The sequence below is a fragment of the Crotalus tigris genome, unplaced genomic scaffold, assembly GCF_016545835.1.
Source record: "Crotalus tigris isolate CLP2741 ecotype Arizona unplaced genomic scaffold, ASM1654583v1 scf7180000021178.38837, whole genome shotgun sequence".
In the NCBI taxonomy this organism is placed as follows: domain Eukaryota; kingdom Metazoa; phylum Chordata; class Lepidosauria; order Squamata; family Viperidae; genus Crotalus; species Crotalus tigris.
Genome location: NW_024098384.1, coordinates 12,550 through 37,173, shown reverse-complemented (window position 1 = coordinate 37,173; position 24,624 = coordinate 12,550). Strand labels below are relative to the sequence as shown.

The window sequence follows — 24,624 nt, the reverse complement described above, 5'->3', positions numbered from 1 at the left end:
AATAATAATAGTAGTAGTAGTAGTAGTAGTAGTAGTAGTAGTAGTAGTAGTAGTAGTAGTGGTAGTAGTCGTAATAATAATAAAGTTGGAAGGGACCTTGGGGGTCATTGAGTCCAACCCCCTGCTCAGGCAGGAAACATAGTAATAATAATAATAATAATAATAATAATAATAATAATAATAATAATAATAATAATAATAATGTTGGAAGGGATCTTGGAGGTCATCTAGTCCAACCCCCTGCTCAGGCAGGAAACATAATAATAATAATAATAATAATAATAATAATAATAATAATAATAATAATAATAAAATTAGAAAGGAACCTTGAAAGTCATCTAGTCCAATCCCCTGCTCAGACAGGAAATAATAATAATAATTAGTAATCATAATAATCATAATAATAAAGTTGGAAGGGACATTGGAGGTCATCTAGTCCAACCCCCTGCTCAGGTAGGAAACAACAACAATAACAACAATAATAATAAAGTTGGAAGGGACCTTGGAGGTCATCTAGTCCAACCCCCTGCTCAGACAGGAAATGTAATAATAATAATAATTAATAATCATAATAATCATAATAATAAAGATAGAAGGGACTTTGGAGGTCATCTAGTCCAACCCCCTGGTCAGGCAGGAAACAACAACAACAACAATAATAAAGTTGGAAGGGACCTCGGAGGTCATCCAGCCCAACCCGCTGCTCAGGCCGGGCACCCTATCCCATTTGGGACGAACGGCCACCCAGTCTCTCCTTCAAAACCTCCCGCGTTGGAGCCTTCCCCGCTTCTGGAGGCGGGTAGTCCCGCCGGTGACCTGTCCTCGCCGTCCGGAAGCTCCATCCTTAGCTCCAGGTGGCTTCAGATAGACTGCGCCCCGCCCTGCAGGAGGAGGCTTCGTAGCCGTGCGGAAGGGAGCCGGGACGGGGACGGGGACGGGGGGGATTGCGCGGGATCGGTCACAGACCTCGGGTCCCTCTTTTTTCCCGCCCCCCCCCCCTGCAGGTGCAACACCCAGGACTACATCTGGCACAAGGGTCTCAGGTGCGAGTCCATCGTGACCGACTTCCAGGTGATGTGCGTGGCGGTGGGGTCGGCCGCCCTGGTGGTCCTGCTCCTCTTCATGATGACCGTGGTCTTCGCCAAGAAGCTCTACCTGCTCAAGACGGAGAACCTGAAGCTGCGGAAGAGCAAGTGAGTGGGAGGGGAGGGGCTCCACCCCCCCCAAAGGGACCCCCCCTCCTTCCTTCCTTCCTTCCTTCCTTCCTTCCTTCCTTCCTTCCTTCCTTCCTTCCTTCCCTCTCCTCCCTCCCTTTCCTTCATCGCTTCCTCCCTCCCCTGCTCCCTTGTGCCCTCCCTCCCTTTTTTCCTTCCCTCCTTCCCTCTCCTTCTTTCCTTCCTTCCTTCCTTCCTTCTTCCCTGCCCCCCTCCCCTGCTGCCTTGTGCCCTTCCTCTCTTCCCTCCCTCGCTTCCTTCTTTTTTCCCCTCCCTCTCTCCCGCCCTCCTTGCCTCTCCTCCCTCCCTCTCCTTCCTTCCTTCTTTCCTTCCTTCCTTCCTTCCTTCCTTCCATCCCTCCCTCCCTCCCTCCCCTTCCTTCCTACCTTCTTCCTTTTCTTCTTCCTTCCTTCCTTCCTTCTTCCTTTTCTTCTTCCTTCCTTCCTTCCTTCCTTCCCTCCCTCTCCTTCTTCCCTCCCTGCCTCCCCTGGTCCCTTGCACCCTTCCTCTCCTCCCTTGCTCCTTCTCCTTCCTTCCTTCCTTCCTTCCTTCCTTCCTTCCTTCCTTCCTTCACTCCTCAATCCCTCCTCTATCCTTCTTCCCTCCCTCCTTCCCCTGACCCTTGCACCATATTCCCTCCTCCCTTGCTCTTCTCTTCCTTCCTTCTTCTCTCCTTCCTTCCTTCCTTCCATCCCTCCCTCTCCGTTCCCTCCCTCTTCCCCTGACCCTGCACCCTTCCTCTCCTTCCCTTGCTCCTTCCCCCGCCTCTTCATTCCTCCTCCTTCCTTCCTCCTTCCTTCCCTCCCTCTCCTTTTCCTCCCTCTTCCCTCTTGATCCCTTGCACCCATCACTCTCCTCCCTTGCTCCTTTCTCCTTCCTCCATCCTCCTTCCTTCCTTCCTTTCCTGCATTCTTCATTTCATTCATTCATTCATTCCATCCTTCTCTTCCTTCCTTCCTTCCTTCCTTCCTTCCTTCCTTCCTTCCTTCCTTCCTTCCCTCCCTCTCCTTCTTCCCTCCCTCCTTCCCCGGTCCCTTGCACCATTCTTCTCCTCCCTTGCTCTCTCTCCTTCCTTCTTTCCATCCTTCCTTCCCTTCCTTCCTTCCTTCCCTCCCTCCCTCCCTCTCCTTCTTCCCTCCCTCCTTCCCCGGTCCCTTGCACCGTTCTTCTCCTCCCTTGCTCCCTCTCCTTCCTTCCTTCCTTCCTTCATTCCTTTCCTCTCCACCTTCCTTCCTTCCCTTCCTTCCTTCCTTCCATCCCCCCCTCCCCCTCCTTCCTACCGTACCCTTCCCTACTTCCTTCTTCTCCTCCGCTGCCTTGCACCCTATCTCCCTCCCTCCCTCCCTCCCTCGCGCTTCCCCTTCCTTTACCTCCCTCCCTCCCCTGTTTCATCGCAGCCCCTCCCTCCCCTCCCTTTTCTCCCCTCCCTCCCTCCCTTTCTCTATTCTTTCATCCCTCCTTCTCCTTCCTCCTCCTGCTTTCCCCTCAACAACAACCTTGCGAGGTGGCTTGGTCTGAAAGAGAGAGAGAGAGAGAGAGGGAGGGAGGGACTGGCCTAAAGTCACCCCCCCAAGCTACCCCCGCCGGGGGGGGGTGACCCCTGCAGTCAGATACCAATAAGACCCCCCCCCTCGCTTAAGGCACCGGAGCCGGCAGGCCGATGTTCCCCTGGTCCGCAGCTGCCCGTCGTGACGTTTACGCCCGGACGGCCTTTCGGAGGACACAGTCGGCCGTTGTGTGGGACAAAACCGCACAACCGCTTCCAAAGGCTGGGCGGGTTCTCCTTTGGGGGGGGAGTCATCTCCAAGGGCAGCCCCAGAGACAGAGAGAGCGGTAGCAGTCCAGCCGAGGGGGGGTCATCAAAGTGTGGATTGCGGTCTGCAGGGCCTCGTCCTGGCCTACAACGGGTTGTATGGGGTGCCTCAGTCCGGTTGAGGTTCCTCACCCGGTTCCTCGCCGGGGACCTTGTGGTTGTCACCGGGGATCACCGGGGACCTTGGGGGTTTCTTATGAGGGATCTTGTGGTTCCTCACCGGGGATCTTGTGGTTCTCACCAGGGACCTTGGAGTTTCTTACGAGGAATCTTGTGGTTCCTCACCGGGGATCTTGTGGTTCTCACCAGGGACCTTGGAGTTTCTTATGAGGAATCTTGAGGTTCCTCACCAGGGACCTTGTGGTTCTCACCAGGGATCATCGGGGACCTTGGGGTTTCTTATGAGGGATCTTGTGGTTCCTCATCAGGGACCTTATGGTTCTCACCGGGGATCATCGGGGACCTTGGGGTTTCTTACGAGGAATCTTGAGGTTCCTCACCGGGGATCTTGTAGTTCTCACCAGGGACCTTGGAGTTTCTTACGAGGAATCTTGAGGTTCCTCACCGGGTATCTTGGGGTTCTCACCAGGGACCTTGGAGTTTCTTACGAGGAATCTTGAGGTTCCTCACCGGGTATCTTGTGGTTCTCACCAGGGACCTTGGAGTTTCTTACGAGGAATCTTGAGGTTCCTCACCGGGTATCTTGTGGTTCTCACCAGGGACCTTGGAGTTTCTTACGAGGAATCTTGAGGTTCCTCACCGGGGATCTTGTAGTTCTCATCAGGGGCCTTGGAGTTTCTTACGAGGAATCTTGAGGTTCCTCACCGGGGATCTTGTGGTTCTCACCAGGGACCTTGGAGTTTCTTACGAGGAATTTTGAGGTTCCTCACCGGAGATCTTGTAGTTCTCACCAGGGACCTTGGAGTTTCTTACGAGGAATCTTGAGGTTCCTCACCAGGGACCTTATGGTTCTCACCGGGGATCATCGGGGACCTTGGGGTTTCTTACGAGGAATCTTGAGGTTCCTCACCGGGGATCTTGTAGTTCTCATCAGGGACCTTGGAGTTTCTTACGAGGAATCTTGAGGTTCCTCACCGGGGATCTTGTAGTTCTCACCAGGGACCTTGGAGTTTCTTACGAGGAATCTTGAGGTTCCTCACCGGGTATCTTGGGGTTCTCACCAGGGACCTTGGAGTTTCTTACGAGGAATTGAGGTTCCTCCACCGGGCTATCTTGTGGGTTCTCACAGAGACCTTGGTAAGTTCTTACGAGGAATCTTGAGTGCCTCACGGGTATCTGTGGTTCTCACAGGGACCTTGGATTTTTCTACGAGGAATCTTGAGGTTCCTCACGGGATCTTGTAGGTTCCATCAGGACCCTTGGAGTTTCTTACGAGGAATTATTGAGGTTCCTCACCGGGGGATTTGTGGTTCTCAACAGGGACCTCCTTGGAGTTCTTACGAGGAATCTTGAGGTTCCTCACCGGGGATCTTGTAGTTCTCACCAGGGACCTTGGAGTTTCTTACGAGGAATCTTGAGGTTCCTCACCAGGGACCTTATGGTTCTCACCAGGGATCATCGGGGACCTTGGGGTTTCTTACGAGGAATCTTGAGGTTCCTCACCGGGGATCTTGTAGTTCTCATCAGGGACCTTGGAGTTTCTTACGAGGAATCTTGAGGTTCCTCACCGGGGATCTTGTGGTTCTCACCGAGGATCATCGGGGACCTTTGGGTTTCTTATGAGGAATCTTGAGGTTCCTCACCAGGGATCTTGTAGTTCTCACCAGGGACCTTGGAGTTTCTTTCGAGGAATCTTGAGGTTCCTCACCAGAGATCTTGTAGTTCTCACCAAGGACCTTGGAGTTTCTTATGAGGAATCTCGAGGTTCCTCATCAGGGACCTTGTGGTTCTCACCGAGGATCATCGGGGATCTTGGGGTTTCTTACGAGGAATCTTGAGGTTCCTCACCAGGGACCTTATGGTCGCTCACCGGGGACCTTGTGGTTCTCACCGGGGACCCTGTGGTTGCTCACTGAGGACCTTGGGGTACCTCACCATCTCCTGAGTTTCTCAACTCAACCTTTGACCTTCTCCCATCCCTCTCCTGGACTACTAGACCACCAAGGTCCCTTCCAATTCTTCTGTTCATCTCTAATGCATCTCCTTCCTTCCTTCCTTCCTTCCTTCCTTCCTTCCTTCCTTCCTTCCTTCCTTCCTTCCTTCCTTCCTTCCTTCCTTCCATCTTCTCCGCCTCGATAACTCTGGAGCTAAACCTCCATCCATCTTCCCAGGTGTCGTCTTCTTCTTCTTCTTCTTCTTCTTCTTCTTCTTCTTCTTCTTCTTCTTCTCCTCCTCCTCCTCCTCCTCCTTCTTCTCCTTCTCCTTCTCCTCCTTCTCCTTCTCCTTCTCTCCTCCTCCTCCTCATCGTTAATAATAATAATAATAATAATAATAATAATAATAATGTTGGAAGGGACCTTGGAATGTCCTTCTTCTTCTCCTTCTCCTCCTTCTCTTTCTCTTTCTCCTCCTCCTCCTTCTCCACCACCTCTTCCTTCTTCTTCTTCTTCTTCTTGATCTTCTTCTTCTTCTTCTTCTTCTCCTCCTCCTCCTCCTTCTCCTTCTCCTCTCCTTCTCTCCTCCTCCTCCTCCTCATCATTAATAATAATAATAATAATAATGTTGGAAAGGACCTTGGAATGTCCTTCTTCTTCTTCTCCTCCTCCTTCTCTTTCTCTTTCTCCTCCTCCTCCTTCTCCACCACCTCTTCCTTCTTCTTCTTCTTCTTCTTCTTCTTCTTCTTCTTCTTCTTCTTCTTCTTCTTCTTCTCCTCCTCCTCCTTCTCCTTCTTCTCCTCTCCTTCTCTCCTCCTCCTCCTCCTCATCGTTAATAATAATAATAATAATAATAATAATAATAATAATGTTGGAAGGGACCTTGGAATGTCCTTCTTCTTCTTCTCCTTCTCCTCCTCCTTCTCCTCCTCCTTCACCACCCTTCTTCTTCTTCTTCTTCCTCTTCTTCTTCTTCTTCTTCTTCTTCTTCTTCTTCTTCTTCTTCTTCTTCTTCTTCTTCTTCTTCTTCTTCTTTTTCTTCTCCTCCTCCTCCTCCTTCTCCTTCTTCTCCTCTCCTTCTCTCCTCCTCCTCCTCATCGTTAATAATAATAATAATAATAATGTTGGAAGGGACCTTGGAATGTCCTTCTTCTTCTTCTCCTTCTCCTTCTCCTTCACCACCTCCTCTTCCTTCTTCTTCTCCTCCTCCTCCTCTTTCTTTCTCTTTCTCCTCCTCCTCCTTCTCCTTCACCACCTCCTCTTCCTTCTTCTTCTTCTTCTTCTTCTTCTTCTTCTTCTTCTTCTTCTTCTTCTTCTTCTTCTTCTTCTTCTTCTTCTCCTCCTCCTCCTCCTCTTCCTCCTCCTTCTTCTCCTTCTCCTTTTTCTGCTTCGCTGCTCTCAGCCCTGCTCCACCAGAGGAGACGCTTCCAACACAGCTGTTAGCAATGCAGGAGATCCCTGGAGATCCATCTTCTCGGGTGTCTGATTTATGGACGGACCTTCTGTTGGGCAGGGCGCCAAGTTGGCCCTGGGTGAGATGGAGAAGCTGGGTTGTTGATGGCTGGTTTGGTCCTCCAGCTATCAATCTCCCGGATTAATTGTCCCCTCCGTTCCGCCCAGGAGTTGGAACGTGCGTTCCTCTCCGAGAAGCAGAACCTTACAACCAACTTGCCAAGAGAAAAGAAATGAGGAAGGCCAACGATGACGTTGGGTCCGGTTGACCAACGTGGGGATGGACCATCCGCCACATTGGGGAGGGCGCCTGGGTCCGATCTAGGTGCGCCAGAACGTTGGAGATGCAGCGTTCGACGACTGAAAACAGCCGTCAAGGAAGGCTCACGCCGAAAGCTGGATTGGGTCAGGAGTTAAAGTAGAAAGATAGAAACCAGAAGACTGGGAATTCTAGTCCCCAATTAGACAGCAAAGCCGGCTGGGCGACGTTCGGCCAATCACCAGGAGAGAATGAATCCTAGTCCCTCTTTGGCATAAAATTGGGCTCGCCGGGAGACTGGAAGGTCTAGTCCCGCCTTAGACGTGAAAGCTGGCTGAGTGACTTTGGGCCAGTCACTGGGAGACTGGGAATTCTAGTCCTGCCTTAAGCATGAAAGCAATTGGATGACTTTAGGTCAATCACCGGGAGTTGGTGAGTTCTAATCCTGCCTTAGAGGTAAAAGTTGACGGGGTGACTTTGGGCGGATCACCGGGAGACTGGGAGTTCTAGTCCTGCCTTAGACAGTCGTTAAGTGAGGGCTGCGTGGATAGGGAGCTAGACAGAGTTGCACGGAAGGTCTTACAGGGGGGAGGCAGCGTTCTGTTCCCCAGCATTTGGGGTGCTCACTTGCTCCCCCCCCCAGCCCGTTGCACATCTGAGCCACCCCTCTTGGCAGATCAGAATCAGAAGAGAGTTGGAAGGGACCCTGGAGGTCATCTAGTCCAGCCCCCTGCTCAAGCAGGAGCCCCTGACAGAATCATAGAATGGCAGGGCTGGAAGGGACCCTGGAGGTCATCTAGTCCAGCCCCCTTCTCAAGCAGGAGACCCTGACAGAATCATAGAATGGCAGGGTTGGAAGGGACCCTGGAGGTCATCTAGTCCAACCCCCCCACTCAAGCAGAATTTCCTTACAGAATCATAGGATAGAGCTGGAAGGGTCCTCGGAGGTCATCTAGTCCAGCCCCCTGCTCAAGCAGGAGCCCCTGACAGAATCATAGAATGGCAGGGTTGGAAGGGACCTTGGAGGTCATCTAGTCCAACCCCCTGCTCAAGCAGGAGACCCTGACAGAATCCTAGAATAACAGAACTGGAAGGGACCCTGGAGGTCATGTAGTCCAGCCCACCCCCCCGCCCCCGCTCAAGCAGAATTTCCTTACAGAATCATAGAATGGCAGGGCTGGAAGGGACCCTGGAGGTCATCTAGTCCAGCCCCCCCCCGTTCAAGCAGAATTTCCTTACAGAATCATAGAAGGATAGAGCTGGAAGGGTCCTTGGAGGTCACCTAGTCCAGCCCCCTGCTCAAGCAGGAGCCCCTGACGGAATCATAGAATGGCAGGGTTGGAAGGGACCTTGGAGACCATCTAGTCCAACCCCCTGCTCGAGCAGGAGCCCCTGATGGAATCATAGAATGGCAGGGTTGGAAGGGACCTCGGAGGTCATCTAGTCCAGCCCCCCGCTCAAGCAGGAGCCCCTGACGGAATCGTAGAATGGCAGGGTTGGAAGGGACCTGGGAGGTCATCTAGTCCAACCCCCTAGTGGCCGTCCGGTCCCTTCTTAACAACGTCTAGGGAGGAAGCCCCTCAAGAGGTGGGGAGTGTCTCCCCCCCCCGCCTCCGGCTTCCCAGACTCCTGAGGTCCAGATTTGGGGTGCCAGACAGCAGCCCCCAAATCCTGTGTGTGTGTGTGTGTGTGTGGGTGTGTGTGTGTGTGTGTGTGTAAAATCCTTCTGCTCTGACAGCCTCCCCCTCCCTCCTATCGCCTGGCGAAGGGGTGAGGACTTGAGATGGCCCCACAGGCGCTCCGGGCATAGCAAGGGACGAATCCCCATTCTTGTAAAGATCGTGGGAGCAACCTGCCCCCGGTTCCCCACCCCCGCCCCCCCTTTCCTCCTTTTCTTTCCGAACTGGCTAACAGATGCAAATGAGCTGTTGCACCCCCCCCTTGAGCCCCCCCCCAATGCACCCCCTCCCCGACCCCCAGTCCTCCTTTTGCAGAGCCTGGGAGAGTTTTCACAAAAGAGAGGTTTTTTTTTTTTTTTTTGCAAAGGGACTGGAGCAGATGGTGCATTGTCTTTACAGATGGGAGCAGGGGGGGGACGATGGGAGGGGGTGTCCCTGGGAAGATTCCAGCACTGGGGGGGGGAGTGAGTTGGGGTCAGAGGTCAGGGGGAGACAAAGCCGGCTGCGTGAATGGTGAAAGCTCTCGTTCCCACGGTGGGAGCCGTTCCCCCCCTTTCTCTTTTGGGGGTGAGGGGGGGGCTGCTTGGCCAGCAGGGTCTATTGGAGGCACCCCCCCTCCCCCCCATAGCTTGAATGCAAAGCTAGAAGGGTGGGCTGGGGTCTCCTTCCCCTCCGAAGGGATGTTTTCCAAACTTCCCCTTGTTTTTTTTTTTTTTTGCCAAGAGAAAAACGTGGGAGGTTTTCCTAAAAAAGGGGGGGGTGTTGGGGGGAATCAGGAAAGGGGGGAAAAAAACTCCCCCCCCCCAGGAAAGGGGGGCATTTGAGAAAGACCCAGCCCCTCCCAAAGACATTTGGGCAATGGAGACGATGTTTCAACACCTCGACGTACGGCCCGGATGGAGCCCCAAATTTCAGCCACTAGGCGAGACGGTCACGAAAAAGAATGCCCGGCCCTGTTTTACGACCCTTCTCGCCCCCGTTGTTCCCCGCGCCGGTTCTTAAGTGAGTCCCATGGTCGTGAGGTGAACCTGGCTGATCCGATTGGCTTTTGGCGTCTCAGAACGGTCGCCGAAAGGGATCCGCGTGATTCCCCCGGGACACTGCGGCCGTCATAAGTAGGAAGCGATTGCCGAGCGTCTGCATTTTGATCATTTCATAAGCGGAAAAAGAAAGGAAGGAAGGAAAGAAGGGAAGAAAGAAATCAGGCAGGAAGGAAAGAAAGAAGGAAGGAGAGAGAGAACGAAAAAGAGAGAAGGAAAACAAGAGAAACACAGAAAGAAAAAAGAAGAGAAAGTTAGAAAGAAGAGAGAGAAAAAGAACCAGAGAAAGAAAGAAAAACAGAAAAATAGAGTGAGAAAGAAAGAGAAAGAAAGAAAGGAAGGAAGGAAGGAAGGAAGGAAGGAAGGAAGGAAGGAAGGAAGGAAGGAAGGAAGATAGAAAAAAGCCGGAAAGAAAAGGAAAGAAAAAAAAGAAGGGAGGAAGAAAAGAAAAGAAAAAAGGAAGGAAAGAAAAAGAAAAATCAGGCAGGAAGGAAAGATAAAGAAAAGAAGGAAAGAAGGAAGGAGAAAGAAAAAGAGAAAGGAAAAGAGAGAAGGAAAACGAGAGAAACACAGAAAGAAAGAAAAAGAAGAGAAAGAAAGAAGAGAAAGGGAGAAAAAGAAAAAGAAAGAAAACCTGAGAAAGGGAAAAAAACAGAAAAATAGTGAAAGAAAGAGAGAGAAAGACAGGAAGGAAAGAGCGAGAGCAAGGAAGGAAGGAAAGAAAGATAGAAAGAAAGCAGGAAAGAGAAAGAAAGAAAGAAAGAAAGAAAGAAAGGAAAGAAGGAAGGAGAAATAAATAAATAGAGAAATAGAAAGAAAAGGAAAAGAATGAGAAAGGGAGAGACAGACAAAGATAAGAAAGAATGAAAGAAAGAAAGCAAGAGGAAGAAAAAAAGGAAAAAGTAAAACACAGAAAGAGAGAGAGAAGGAAGGAAGGAAAGGAAGGAAGGAAGGGCGAGAGCAAGGAAAGAAGGAAAGAAAGATAGAAAGAAAGCAGGAAAGAGAAAGAAAGAAAGAAAAGAAAGAAAGAAAGAAAGGAAAGAAGGAGAAATAAATAAATAGAAAAATAGAAAGAAAAGGAAAAGAATGAGAAAGGGAGAGACAAAGATAAGAAAGAATGAAAGAAAGAAAGCAAGAGGAAGAAAAAAAGGAAAAAGTAAAACACAGAAAGAGAGAGAGAAGGAAGGAAGGAAAGGAAGGAAGGAAGGGCGAGAGCAAGGAAAGAAGGAAAGAAAGATAGAAAGAAAGCAGGAAAGAGAAAGAAAAGGAAAGAAAAAGAAAGAGAAAGGGAGAAAGAAAGGAAAGAAGGAAGGAGAAATAAATAAATAGAGAAATAGAAAGAAAAAATGAGAAAGGGAGAGACAGAGACAAAGATAAGAAAGAAAGAAAGAAAGAAAAAAGAACGAAAGAAAGAAAAAAGAAAGGAAGAAAAAAAAGGAAAAAATAAAACACAGAAAGAGGGAGAAGGAAGGAAGGAAAGAAAGAAGGAAGGAAGGAAGGACGGTCCTAGACCTTGGAAAAAAACTTTCTGTTTGTTTTCCCCCATCCTTTCCTTTACACAAACACACCCGCAAGCACACACACACAAGCACAAGCACACAGCTCCAGCCCTGGGATCTATGGGTGGTCTCCCATCCAATCCATACTAAGCCTTGAACCTTCTCAGCCCTCTAGAGACCAGCCGAGAAATGCCTTCCACCTCCTGGCATTTACCCTCCTTCGTCTCTCTCGTTCTCTCGCTCACCCTTCGCTCTTTTTCCCCGTGCAGATACCGAACCCCTTCGGAGCTACACAACGACAACTTCTCCCTCTCCACCATTGCCGAGGGATCGCACCCAAATGTAAGGAAATTTTGCGACACCCCGTGTAAGCACTCCCCCCACGCCCGTGCATTGGCTTACTATGATAACATTATATGTCAGGTAACGTGTCTTCTTGTCCTCTCCCGTCCTTCGGCATGCCTCCCGCCGTCTCCCCCCACCCCCTCCGCCTCCCCCCATCCCGTCTCCGCTGTCCCAAGCATGCTCGGCTTGGTTGCTGCTGCTCCCGGACCACCCCTGGGAGGCTGCACCCCCGGGCGGTCCCATCCGGGTTGCCAATGTCCGAACCTGGTCCAAAAAAAGTCGAGAAGGCTGCGGTACGATGAGAAGGCCGGCTGGAGCCTTTGTTGGTCGTCGGATTGATTTGATTCGGAGGCCACTGGAATCTTAGCGGTCCGGGAGGGCTCGCAAAGTGCAAACGAACAACTCGACAGGCCGACAGTGAGACAGGGACGAGAAACGGCAAAAACGGGGCGAGGACGACTGGCGGGAGGGGTGGGTGGGTCCCCCAGCCGGGCCCGTTTGCCTGCAGACGTTTCTTGACCCAACTAGATAACAGTGTCAGGATTAGAAGGGAGAGGGGTTCGTGGGGAGGAGGGGGAGGGGGAGGAAGAAGAAGAAGAAGAAGAAGAAGAAGAAGAAGAAGAAGAAGAAGAAGAAGAAGAAGAAGAAGAAGAAGAAGAAGAAGAAGAAGAAGACGAAGAAGAAGAAGAAGAAGAAGAAGAAGAAGAAGAAGAAGAAGAAGAAGAAGAAGAAGAAGAAGAAGGAAGAAGAAGAAGAAGAAGAAGAAGGAAGAAGAAGAAGAAGAAGAAGAAGAAGAAGAAGAAGAAGAAGAAGAAGAAGAAGAAGAAGAAGAAGAAGAAGAAGAAGAAGAAGAAGAAGAAGAAGAAGAAGAAGAAGAAGAAGAAGAAGAAGAAGAAGAAGAAGAAAAGAAGAAGAAGAAGAAGAAGAAGAAGAAGAAGAAGAAGAAGAAGAAGAAGAAGAAGAAAAGAAGAAGAAGAAGAAGAAGAAGAAGAAGAAGAAGAAGAAGAAGAAGAAGAAGAAGAAGAAGAAGAAGAAGAAGAAGAAGAAGAAGAAGAAGAAGAAGACAACACCTGGGAAGATGGATGGAGGTTTAGCTCCAGAGTTATCAAGGCGGAGAAGATGGAAGGAAGGAAGGAAGGAAGGAAGGAAGGAAGGAAGGAAGGAAGGAAGGAAGGAGGAGGAGGAGGTGGAGGAGGAGGAAGAAGAAGAAAAAGACTATGGGGTCCTTGGTGCTCTCTGAGTTTGGTGGTTTTCTTGCAGATGTTTCAAGACCTATCCAGGGAACATCATCAGTGCTAGAAGTGAGGGGGGGGTTGTGGAGGAGGAGGAAGAGGAGGATAACGACGACAACGACAACTGTGGGGTCTTTGGTGCTCTCTGAGCTGGGTTGTTTACCTGCAGACATTTCATGACCCAACTAGATAACAGCATCCGTTTTAGAAGGGCTCGTGGAGGAGGAGGAGGAGGGGACAAGGGAGGAGGAGGACTGTAGGGTCCTTGGTGCTCTCTGAACTGGGTGGTTTTCTTGCAGACATTTCATGACCCAACTAGGTAACATTATCAGTGCTAGAAGGGATTGCATATAAATAGACAACGAACCCCCATCCCTTCTAGCACTGATGCTGTTCCCTAGTTGGGTCATGAAGCGTCTGCAAGAAAACCACCCAGCTCAGAGAGCACCCAGGTCGTCGTCGTCCTCCTCCTCCTCCTCTCTAGCATTGATGCTGTTACCTAGTTGGGTCACGAGACGTCTGCAAGGAAACCACCCAGCTCAGAGAGCACCAAGGACCTCACAGTCCTTCCTTCCTTCCTTCCTTCCTTCCTTCCTTCCTTCCTTCCTTCCTTCCTTCCTTCCTTCCTTCCTTCCTTCCTTCCTTCTCTTCCCCCTCCTCCTCCCTTCTGCCACTGATGCTGTTACCTAATTGGGTCAAGAAACGTCTGCAAGGAACCCATCAAGCTCAGAGATCACCGAGGACCCCACAGTCCTTTTCCTCCTCCTCCTCCTCCTCCTCCTCCTCCTCCCCCCCCCCTACCACCGATTAGGTTCTCATGAAACGCCCGCAAGAAAACCAACAACTCAAGACCCCTCCGTTCCACCCGGAGCTACCAATATTCCCTTCTATCAATAAAGACACCCACCCAGGCGTGTTGAAGAACTATCCAACGGCCTGGGGGGCGTCATTTGGATCTTGGGGAGCACCCCATTCCAGAGGGCAATCACCTCAAAAAAAAAATATCCAGAGTACATTCAATGGCGGTATCTCAGCCATCGGGTTTTTTTTTTTTGGACCAAGCTCTACGACAGCCCTGGTAGGTTGGCTGGCTGGGTCGGAGGTCCCATCCCCACCAGCTTATGGGTCCCCGCATGACGTCGGCCCGCGAGCAACGCAGCAACGGTCTCCCACCCTTGTGTGTTTCCCCCGATGCACCCCTGGTCACAAGTGGCCCTTCAGAGCTTGTTGAAGGGGGTTGGCAGCGCAACGCCATCTGCCGGCACGCCCTATCGCTCCCGTCCGCTGGATGTGAAGGTGTCCTTCCTTTGTCCCCCAATTTTCCCACGCTCCTCGTCTGCTCTTAGCGGAACGAGTGAGCCCCCCTCTTTCTCAGCCGTTCTTCGGCTCACCTTGCTCTTCTCCTCGCTCTTCTTCCTGTGCTGGAGATCTTTCCCCCTTCCGTTGGACCTTAATACCAGTTGCACCCTATGTTCAGTTTGTAGCACCCTCTTTCTTTAAGGGTGTTTAGGAGAGGAAGCTGGGCCCGCCCAAAAACAGCATCCCACCAAATTTCGGCCGAGCTCACATGAAGCCTGATTTAGGATTCTCTCTCCGAGGGCAATCCTCGACTGCCTCGGCAATTGTACTGGCTGAATTTCTGCCGAGCTCACAGGAAGCTTACGTAGGATTCTCGCGTCGAGGGCAATCCTCGACTGCCTCGGCAATTGCACCGGCTGAATTTCGGCCGAGCTCACAGGAAGCTTGCTTAGGATTCTCTCTCTGAGGGGAATCCTCGACTGCCTTGGCAATTGCACCGGGTGAATTTTCTGCCGAGCTCACAGGAAGCTTGCGTAGGATTCTCTCTCCGAGGGCAATCCTCAACTGCCTCGGCAATTGCACCGGGTGAATTTTCTGCCGAGCTCACAGGAAGCTTGCATAGGATTCTCTCTCTGAGGGCAATCCTCGACCGCCTCGGTGAATTTTCTGCCGAGCTCACAGGAAGCTTGCGTAGGATTCTCGCGTCGAGGGCAATCCTCGACTGCCTCGGCAATTGCCGCGGTTGAATTCCTCTGGCAGCTGCAGAGCTTCCTGTCTTAGGGATCCCGCCTTAGATTGAGGGATATGATCAATCCTAGGGGCTGTTTGGTGTCGGTCTCCCCCTTCCGGGTAGAATTGTGGTACTGTCCACCTTGAAAGCGAACGCCAAGGGAGGAAAACTGCGGGGTTGACTCTATTTGGGTTCTCCTGCACTTTACCCTAGCTAGGAACTCGCCAAACAGGTGGGACACCCCCTCCTCACCAGTAAGGGTCCCTGATACGAGGGTCTCTCCATAGCCTTCTCTGGGTTTGGCCCCACGTTGCCCATCTCGCCCTCCCCTGCCCCCACTAGCTGTTCAATATACATGTAGACCAAGTAGACGTCTCTCACACCCTCTTTTACTGCCACGACCCCCAACCGGTCGTAAGTCGAGGACTACTCAACCGGTCGTAAGTCGAGGACTACTCAACTGGTGCAGCACCGTTTGCAGAATGGGACTTTTGGCGGGCTCAGCAAGGCAGAGACAGCCTGGACCATTCCTATTGGCTTTGGAAAGCCAATAGAATTAGACTCTATTCAAGAGAGTCTATTTGATTGGCTTTCAAAAGCCAATACAATAAAAGGGAGTAGCACAGCTAAGGAAAAGGGGAAAAAAAATGGCGGACTGCGTTGTTTGGCGACCCCCGTGAAATGATCGTTCGACCCCAAATGGGGTCCCGACCCACAAGTTGAGAACCACTGATGTAGACCTTGGAATAGGAAGTGGGGTTCTCGCTCCCCCCGTCCGAGAGGTGGACTTTGCCCCCCCAGAATGACCAGCAAAGGCCGCACTGGGTGGGGGATTCTGGGAACTGAATTCTCAACATGTGAAGGACACGTGGTTTCGAGAGAACTTCCACCAGGAACATCCCCAGGGCCTCCTGACCAGCGCTGGTGGTGGTCAATGCTTGGATGGAGGCTACTGGTCTCCTACTCTCTACCTCTAAATCAGTGGTTCTCAACCTTTTTAATGCCGCGACCCCCAACCGGTCGTAAGTCGAGGACTACTCAACCAGTCGTATGTCGAGGACTACTCAACTGGTGCAGCACCGTTTGCAGAGTGGGACTTTTGGCGGGCTCAGCAGGGCAGAGACAGCCTGGACAATTTCTATGGGCTTTGGAAAGCCAATAGAATGAGACTCTATTCAAGAGAGTCTCTTCGATTGGCTTTCGAAAGCCAATAGAACAAAAGGGAGGAGCACCGCTAAGGAAAAGGGGGGAAAAAATGGCGGACTGCGTTGTTTGGCGACCCCCGTGAAATGGTCGTTCGACCCCAAATGGGGTCCCGACCCACAGGTTGAGAACCACTGCCCTAAATCGTGGGGGGAGGTAGTTTGGGAGAGCCTGGCCACCCCTCTTCAAGTCTACCCACCCCTCTTTTTCCCTTGGCACTGCCGTTGACGTGAACCCCTTCTCCTGGGCTCCATCTGTCTCCGTCTCCCCCCCCCCGTCTGCTTGTCTTCCGTCCTCCATCCGAGTTTGAGCTTGTCCGTCGTGGTGGGTGGCTGGGTGGTGATGGTGGTCCCCCACTGTGTCCATTGGGAACTTGGGAGTGGGTGCAGGAGGGTGAGGGCGGGTATTGGCTGCAGGAGGAGAGGGAAAGAGGGGAGAAGAGAGGGAAGGGAGGAGGAAAAAAAAGAAGAGGACGGAAGGGGAGAGGAGAGGGAAGAGGAGAAGAACTGAAGAGAGGAGAGGGGAAAGAAATGGAGAAGAGGAAAAAAAAAGAGGATGGAAGGGGAGAGGAGGAGAAAAGAAGAGAGGCGAGGAGAACAGAAGAAAGAGGGGAGGGGAGGAGAGAAAAGGAGAGGAGAGGGAAGTGGAGTGGAAGAGGAGAGAAAAGGGGTAGGAGAAGAGAGGAGAAAAAAGGGAAGAGGATGGAAGGGGAGAGGAGGAGAAGAGAGGGAAGGAAATGGAGAAGAGGGGAGAAAAAAGAGGATGGGAAAGGAGGAGGAGAAAAGAGGAGAGGGAAGAAGAGGGGAGGAGAACAGGTGAGAGAAGGGGGAGGGGAGGAGAGAAAAAGAGGAGAGGGAAGTGGAGTGGGAGGAGAAGAGAGGAGAAAAAAGGGGAGAGGAGGAGAGGAGAGGAGAGGGGAGAGGAGAAGAACCGAAGAGAGGAGAGGGGAAGGAAATGGAGAAGAGGGAAAAAAGAGGATGGAAGTCGAGAGGAGGAGAAGAGAAGAGAGGAGAGGGAAGAGGAGAGGAAGAGAAGAGAGGAGAGGGGAAGGAAACGGAGAAGAGAGGAGAAAAAAGAGGATGGGGAAGGAGGAGGAGAAAAGAGAGGGAAGAAGAGGGGAGGAGAACAGATGAGAGAAGGGGGAGGGGAGGAGAGAAGGAGAGGAGAGGGAAGTGGAGTGGGAGGAGAAGAGAGGAGGAAAAAAGGGAGAGGAAGGAAGGGGAGAGGAGGAGGAGAGGAGAGGGAAGAGGAGAAGAACCAAAGAGAGGAGAGGGGAAGGAAATGGAGAAGAGAAAAAAAAAGAGGATGGAAGGGGAGAGGAGGAGAAAAGAGGAGGAGAGAAGAGAGAGGGAAGGAGAGGAGAGGGAAGTGGAGTGGAAGAGGAGAGAAAAGGGGTAGGAGAAGAGGAGAAAAAAGGGAAGAGGACGGAAGGGGAGAGGAGGAGAAGAGAGGAGAGCGAAGAGGAGAAGAACCGAAGAGAGGAGAGAGGAAGGAAATGGAGAAGAGAGGAGAAAAAAGAGGCTGGGAAAGGAGGAGGAGAAAAGAGGAGAGGGAAGAAGAGGGGAGGAGAACAGATGAGAGAAGGGGGAGGGGAAGAGAGAAGGAGAGGAGAGGGAAGTGGAGTGGGAGGAGAAGAGAGGAGAAAAAAGGGGAGAGGATGGAAGGGGAGAGGAGGAGCAGAGAGGAGAGGAGAGGGAAGAGGAGAAGAACCGAAGAGAGGGGAGGGGGAGGAAATGGAGAAGAGAGGAGAAAAAAAGAGGATGGAAGGGGAGAGGAGGAGAAAAGAGGAGAGGAGAGGGAAGAAGAGGGGAGGAGAACAGATGAGAGAAGAGAGAGCGGAGGGGAGGAGAGAAAAGGAGAGGAGAGGGAAGTGGAGTGGAAGAGGAGAGAAAAGGGGTTGGATAAGAGGAGAAAAAAGGGAAGAGGAAGGAAGGGGAGAGGAGGAGAAGAGAAGAGAGGAGAGGGAAGAGGAGAGGAACCGAAGAGAGAGGATGGGAAAGGAGGAGGAGAAAAGAGGAGAGGGAAGAAGAGGGGAGGAGAACAGGTGAGAGAAGGGGGAGGGGAGGAGAGAAAAAGAGGAGAGGGAAGTGGAGTGGGAGGAGAAGAGAGGAGAAAAAAGGGAAGAGGACGGAAGGGGAGAGGAGGAAAAGAGAGGAGAGGAGAGGGAAGAGGAGAAGAACCGAAGAGAGGAGAGGGGAAGGAAATGGAGGAGAAAAAAGAGGATGGGAAAGGAGGAGGAGAAAAGAGGAGAGGGAAGAAGAGGGGAGGAGAACAGATGAGAGAAGGGAGAGGGGACGGGAGGAGAGAAAAGGAGAGGGGAGTGGAAGAGGAGAGGAGGGAGAGGAGAAGAAAAGGGGAGAGGATGGAAGGGGAGAGGAGGAAAAAAGGAGAGGAGAGAAGGGAGGGGAGGGGAGGAGAGAAAAGGAGAGGAGAGGGAAGTGGAGGGGAAGAGGAGAGGGGAGGAAAGGGCAGGAAGGGAAAACAGGAGGGAAAGGGAGGGAAGGAGAAGAGAGGGAAGGGGAGCGGAAAAATAGGAAAGAAAATAGGACAGGAATGGAGCGAGGGAGGGAAGAAAGAAGGAAGGAAGGAAGGGGAAGAGAACAGAGGGAAGAAGAAAGGAATGGGGAGAGGAGGAAATGGAGGGAGAGAGGAGAGAGGGAAGAAAAAGGGGAGAGGAGGAGAGGAGAGGGAGGAAAGAAAGTAGGAACTGGAGAGGAGAGGAGAAGCAAAGAGAGGAGGGGAGGGGAGAGGAGGGAAAGGAGGAGGAGGAGAGGGAGGAAAGAAAGTAGGAAATGGAGAGGAGAAGAGAGGAAAGGAGAGGAGGGATGGAGGAATGGAGAGGAGGGGAGGGGAGAGGAAAGGAGAGGAGAGAAGGGAAACGAGAAGGAGGAGACGAGGGAGGAAAGAAAGTAGGAACTGGAGAGGAGAGGAGAAGCAAGGAGAGGAGGGATGGAGGAATGGAGAGGAGGGGAGAGGAAAGGAGAGGAGAGAAGGGAAACGAGGAGGAGACAAGAGGGAGGAAAGAAAGTAGGAAATGGGGAGGAGGAGAAGAGCAGAGAGGCAAGGAGAGGAGGGATGGAAAAATGGAAAGGAGGCGGGAGAGAAGGGAAAGGAGGAGGAGGAGGAGAGGGAGGAAAGAAAGTAGGAACTGGAGAGGAGAGGAGAAGAGAAGAGAAGCAATGAGGGATGGAGGAATGGAGAGGAGAGGAAGGAAGAGGAAAGGAGGAGGAGACAAGAGGGAGGAAAGAAAGTAGGAAATGGAGAGGAGAGGAGAGGAGAAGAGAGGCAAGGAGAGAAGGGAAACGAGGAGGAGGAGGAGAGGGAGGAAAGAAAGTAGGAACTGGAGAGGAGAGGAGAAGAGAAGAGAGGCAAGGAGAGGAGGGAAGATTGAATGTGGAGGAGAGGAGAGGAGAGGAGAAGAGAAGGGAAACGAGGAGGAGACAAGAGGGAGGAAAGAAAGTAGTAACTGTAGAGCAGAGGAGAAGAGAAGAGAAGCAAGGAGAGGAGGGCTGGAGGAATGGAGAGAGGAAAGGAGAGGAAAGAAGGGAGAAGAGAGGCGAGGAGAACAGAAGAGAGAGGGGAGAGGAGGGAAGAGGGGAGAGGGAAGTGGAGTGGAAAAGGGGTAGGAGAAGAGGAGAAAAAAGGGAAGAGGACGGAAGGGGAGAGGAGGAGAAGAGAGGAGGAGGCAAGGAGACCAGAGGGAGGAAAGAAAGTAGGAAATGGAGGGGAAGAGAGGCGAGGCAAAGAGAGGAAAGAAGGGCCAAGATGGGTCCAAGGAATAACTCAATGCATGGGCATATTCAGAACCACAATCCTAAGGCTGTGCACGGCTTCAGTTGCAAAAAAATGCACATTGATGGCATCTTTTGAAAGCAGCTCTGTCCTTCCCTGGAAGGAAAAACGGGCGCTACTTTCAGAGGTTGCAATGAATTTGCATGTTTGCCCTCCGAGGCCCCGTTTTCAACACCAAAAAGGAGAGGCCTGCCCGAGCCGCCGTACGATTTTTCCTGTTTTAGCCCTGCAGAGAGGCCTGCTTCGACAGACATTGGTTTAATCGTAGGTAGTTCCTCTCTCCTTCTTTGCTCTCGTTCCAGACCTCCGCCAAAGCGGGTCTCGGGGAAGTAGCTAAGTCACCCACCTGCAACGGATGGAGCGTCTGAGCGCAATTACGCGTCCATCCTGGCGAGAATACAGCAGACAGGCAGTCCTCGACTTACGAACGCAAGGGAGCCCCAAATTCCCATCGCTGGGCGAGACGGCGGTTAAAGGGAGCTTCGCCCCATTTGACGAACCGCTCTGGCCACAGTCGTTAAGCGAATCACGGCAGTTCTATTAGTTACATGAATCGGGCTTGCTCGTCCGAAGGTCGCAAAAGGGGATCACGTGAACTCCCCCCCCCGGGGACACTGCGACCGTCATAAATACGAGTCTGTCGCCAAGTGTCTGAATTTTGACCAGGTGACCACAGGGATGCTGCAACGGTCGTTAAGTGTGAAAAATGGTCCTCGGTCACTTTTTTCACTGCTATTGTAATTTTGAACGGTCACTAATTGTCGCAAGTCGAGGACAAACTGTACTAAAGGCGTTCAACCAATTGAAGCCAGCTTTTTGGAGGAAAACCGCTAGGGCAGTGCTTCTCCATCTTGGCAATGTGAAAACGGGCGGATGTCGACTCCCAGAATTCCTCCGTCGGCCTGGAGAATGCTGGGAGTCGAAGTCGAGGCGTGTGGCTATGGCAGGATGGGCGTTCTCTTCTAAGCTGAGTTTCTCAACCTTCCCGACTTGAAAACGGACAGGCTTCAACTCCCAGAATTCCACCGTGGTTATGAGGAATTCTGGGAGTTGAAGTCCAGATGTCCTTTTAAGTTGCTGAGGTAGAGGTCCCGGTTGAAGGGACCGGGCGAATCCCGTACGGCAGCGTTTCTCAACGTTTGTGTGACGGCGACCCCCGTCACACGGACGCGGCGCGCATGCGCGGTGGCGCCCCCATGCGCAGCGCGCATGCGCACTGGCGCCCCCTGAGGGGGAAAAATGGCAGATCGCGTTGTTTGGCGATCCCCGTAAAATGGTTGTTCGACCCCAAATGGGGTCGCGACCCATAGGTTGAGAACCGCTGCTGTACGGACAAGGACACCCGTATCTCCCCGATTCTATTCCGACGACACCCGGAACGAACTTCTCTTTTTTCTCTCCTACTTCCCGCCACCCCCACCCCACCCCTCCTTCCATCCATTTAGGATGACCCCGGTGCCCCCCACAAGCTGCCGGACCCCTTGAAATCCTGCTTGAAAGACGAGGAAGCCTTTAACATTCAAAATTCCACCTCGCCCAAGCTGGATAACCGGAAAACGGTCAATCCGGACGATCCGGACGCGAACTGTTTGCAGAACAACTTGACTTGAAGATCGGAGGGGCCCGAGCCGGAGAAGAAGACGCCACGGGGCGGGGGCGTTTGGGAAATAAAGGGAAGAACGAGCGAAATGAAAAGATTGCACGAAAGCCATGTCCTGTCCTCCCGAGCGCCATTTTTAATCTTTTTTTTTTCGATTGGGGGGGGCGGGGGTCTTCGTTAGGTTTTGTTGGTTTTTCTTTCCCCCCCCCCTCCTCATCGCATGCTTTGATGTATTCGGTACGGAATAAAGGAAAGGAAAGGTCAATAAAGAAAAACACGGCTCGGAGACACACAATTGTGACGGCGTCCCGCCTCCCTCCCTCCCTCCCTAATGAGTGGTGTGCGTTGATTTTTGGGGTCTGTTCCCTGTTGTATATATGGCCTTTCCCCCCCCCAAGCCCCCTCCCACCGCCGTGGTTTCTAACACTTTGCCGCGATTCGTCTCGTCTTTCGGTTTCGTTTTCCGTTTTTCTAATTTGTACTTCACCTGGTCTTTTTTTCGGGGGGGGGGGAGAATCCGGTTTTAAAAATGTGGGGGGAAAAAGTGTGAAGCTCTCGAGAGAATGATGACGATGATAAATAATAAACTTTTTTTTTTAAAGGGAGGACCGTCGCATTGATCTCTTGCTGCCGAGAAATCGGAGCGGAGGGGGGGGGGTTGGAAGTTGAGTGCAGAAAGGGGATGAAAAATGAACGAGAAATTAAAAACAAATGGCTTTTTTGGGGGGGAGGAAAATAATGTGAAGGCCCCGGGGACTTTAAGCTGGGTGGGCTTCAGGGCCTAGAATTGCCCACTGAGCGTGGAATTCTGGGAATTGAAGTCCACCCCTCTTAAAACATGCTGGCTGGGGGATTCTGGGAGTTTAAGTCCTCCCCTCTTAAAGTATGCCGGCTGGGGGATTCTGGGAGTGGAAGTCCTCCCCTCTTAAAGCAAGCTGGCTGAGGTATTCTGGGAGTGGAAGTCCCCCCTTAAAGCATGCCAGCTGGGGGATTGTGGGAATCAAAGTCCTCCTTCTTAAAGCATGGCTGACTGGGGGATTGTGGGAGTTGAAGTCCATTCATCTTAAAGCATGCCGGCTGGGGGATTCTGGGAGTTGAAGTCCATCCCTCTTAAAGCATGCCGGCTGGGGGATTCTTGGAGTGGAAGTCCACCCCTCTTAAAGCATGGTGGCTGGGGGATTCTGGGAGTTGAAGTCCACCCCTCTTAAAGCAGGCTGGCTGAGGGATTCTGGGAGTGGAAGTCCTCCCCTCTTGAAGCATGCCGGCTGGGGGATTCTGGGAGTTGAAGTCCACCCCTCTTAAAGCATGGCGGCTGGGGGATTCTGGGAGTTGAATCCACCCCTCTTAAAGCATGGTGGCTGGGGTATTCTGGGAGTTGAAGTCCTCCCATCTTGAAGCATGCCGACTGGGGGATTCTGGGAGTGGAAGTCCTCCCCTCTTGAAGCATGCTGCCTGGCAAAATCCCGTGACCGTGGGGGGTTCTGGAATGTCCGAACTTTGAATCTGGGTTGTAGCCCAGGGAGGTCCGTCATAACTTGGAACGGTTGCTATGGAATCGGTCATAAATGGAGGATTCTGGATACGGTTTCTGCCTGACTTGCAAGGTCACCCCTGAAGAGAAGCAAAATATGTCACTGGCTCCCCCTTCTGGCTAGTTATGGAACAGCATGAAGAGAACTGCAGAATTGGTGAGATGGTTTTTGCTGGCAACTGCTCTAAATTGTCGACATTTCCGCTCCTACAAACTCCGTCTTAAGCACCATGGGAGTGGATGTCCCCAGAACATGAGGCTCTCGGATAGGGGAGAAGCCACCTGCTTTGTAATTGGACCCTTGTCCAATTCAAATTGGCCACCCTTTACGAATCGATTCGCTAGTCTCTCGTGCTAAGGGACAGAATAGAATATTAACATATAGAATGGAAGAATAGAACAGAAAATGGAATAGAATGGAATATAGAATAGAATAGAATAACAAATAGAATAGAGTGGAACAGAATGGAATGGAATAGAATAAGGGATAGGATAGGATAGGATAGGATAGGATAGGATAGAATAGAATAGAATAGAATAGAAATGGGAGGATAGAATGGAACAATAGAACAGAAAATAGAATAGAATAGAATAGAATAGAAATGGGAGGATAGAATAGAATAGAATAGAATAGAATAGAATAGAATAGAATAGAATAGAATAGAATAGAATAGAAATGGGAGGATAGAATAGAATGGAACAATAGAACAGAAAATAGAATAGAATAGAATAGAATAGAATAGAATATAGGAGTGAAGAACAGAACAAAACAGAACAGAATAGAACAGAACAGAATAGAATAGAAACGCCTGAAGGCCAGACAAGAAGCAACGGATGGAAACTCATCAAGGAGAGAAGCAACCTAGAACTAAGGAGAAACTTCCTGACAGTGAGAACAATTGACCAGTGGAACAACCTGGAGGCAGGTGGTTCCACTGGTCAATTGTTCTCACTGTCAGGAAGTTTCTCCTTAGTTCTAGGTTGCTTCTCTCCTTGATGAGTTTCCATCCGTTGCTTCTTGTCCTGCCTTCAGGTGCTTTGGAGAATAGCTTGACTCCCTCTTACTTGGGGCAGCCCCTGAGATACTGGAACACTGCTATCCTGTCCCCCCTCGTCCTTCTTTTCATTAAACTAGACATACCCAGTTCCAGCAGCTGTTCCTTATATGTTTTAGCCTCCGGTCCCCCGATCATCTTTGTCGCTCTTCTCTGTACTCTTTCTAGCGTCTCAACATCTTTTTTACACCGTGGTGACCAAAACTGGATGCCGTATTCCAAGTGTGGCCTTACCAAGGCATTGTAAAGTAGTATTAATACTTCACATGATCTTGATTCTATCCCTCTGTTAATGCATCCCAGCACTGTGTTGGCCTTTTTGGCAGCTGCAGCACACTGCTGGCTCCTATTTAAGTGATTGTCCACTAGGACTCCAAGGTCCCTCTCACAGTTACTACTATTGAGCAAGGTACCCCCTATACTATACCTGTACATTTGGTTTTTCTTGCCTAAATGTAGAACCTTGCTTTTTTCACCCTTGAATTTCATTTTCTTAGATAGCGCCCAGTGTTCGAGTCTGCCCAGATCCTCCTGTATCCTAAGCCTGTCTTCTGGAGTGTTGGCTATTCCTGCCAGCTTGGTGTCGCCTGCAAATTTGATGAGTTCCCCATCTATCCCCTCGTCCAGATCGTTGATGAAGATGTTGAAGTGCCTAAACTCTTTAGTACAAATCTCGAGTTACGACGTGATAGCAGTATTCCAATATCTCAGAGGCTGCCCTGAAGAAGAGGGAGTCAAGCTATTTTCCAAAGCACCTGAAGGCAGGACAAGAAGCAATGGCTGGAAACTAATCAAGGAGAGAAGCAACCTAGAACTAAGGAGAAACT

General features: G+C 51.2%; 1 protein-coding gene across 1 annotated transcript; it reads left to right on the top strand.

Annotated features, from left to right (window-relative positions):
* Window positions 1–1,004: 1,004 nt before the first annotated feature.
* On the top strand, window positions 1,005–21,756 carry LOC120320127 (chondroitin sulfate proteoglycan 5-like; the record flags this gene model as incomplete). The annotated part of the gene is made up of 3 exons (XM_039369596.1): window positions 1,005–1,193; window positions 11,280–11,352; window positions 21,057–21,756. Coding segments are annotated over 3 exons (427 nt in total), but the record flags the coding sequence as incomplete, so codon positions are not given.
* Between the last annotated feature and the right edge of the window lie 2,868 nt (window positions 21,757–24,624).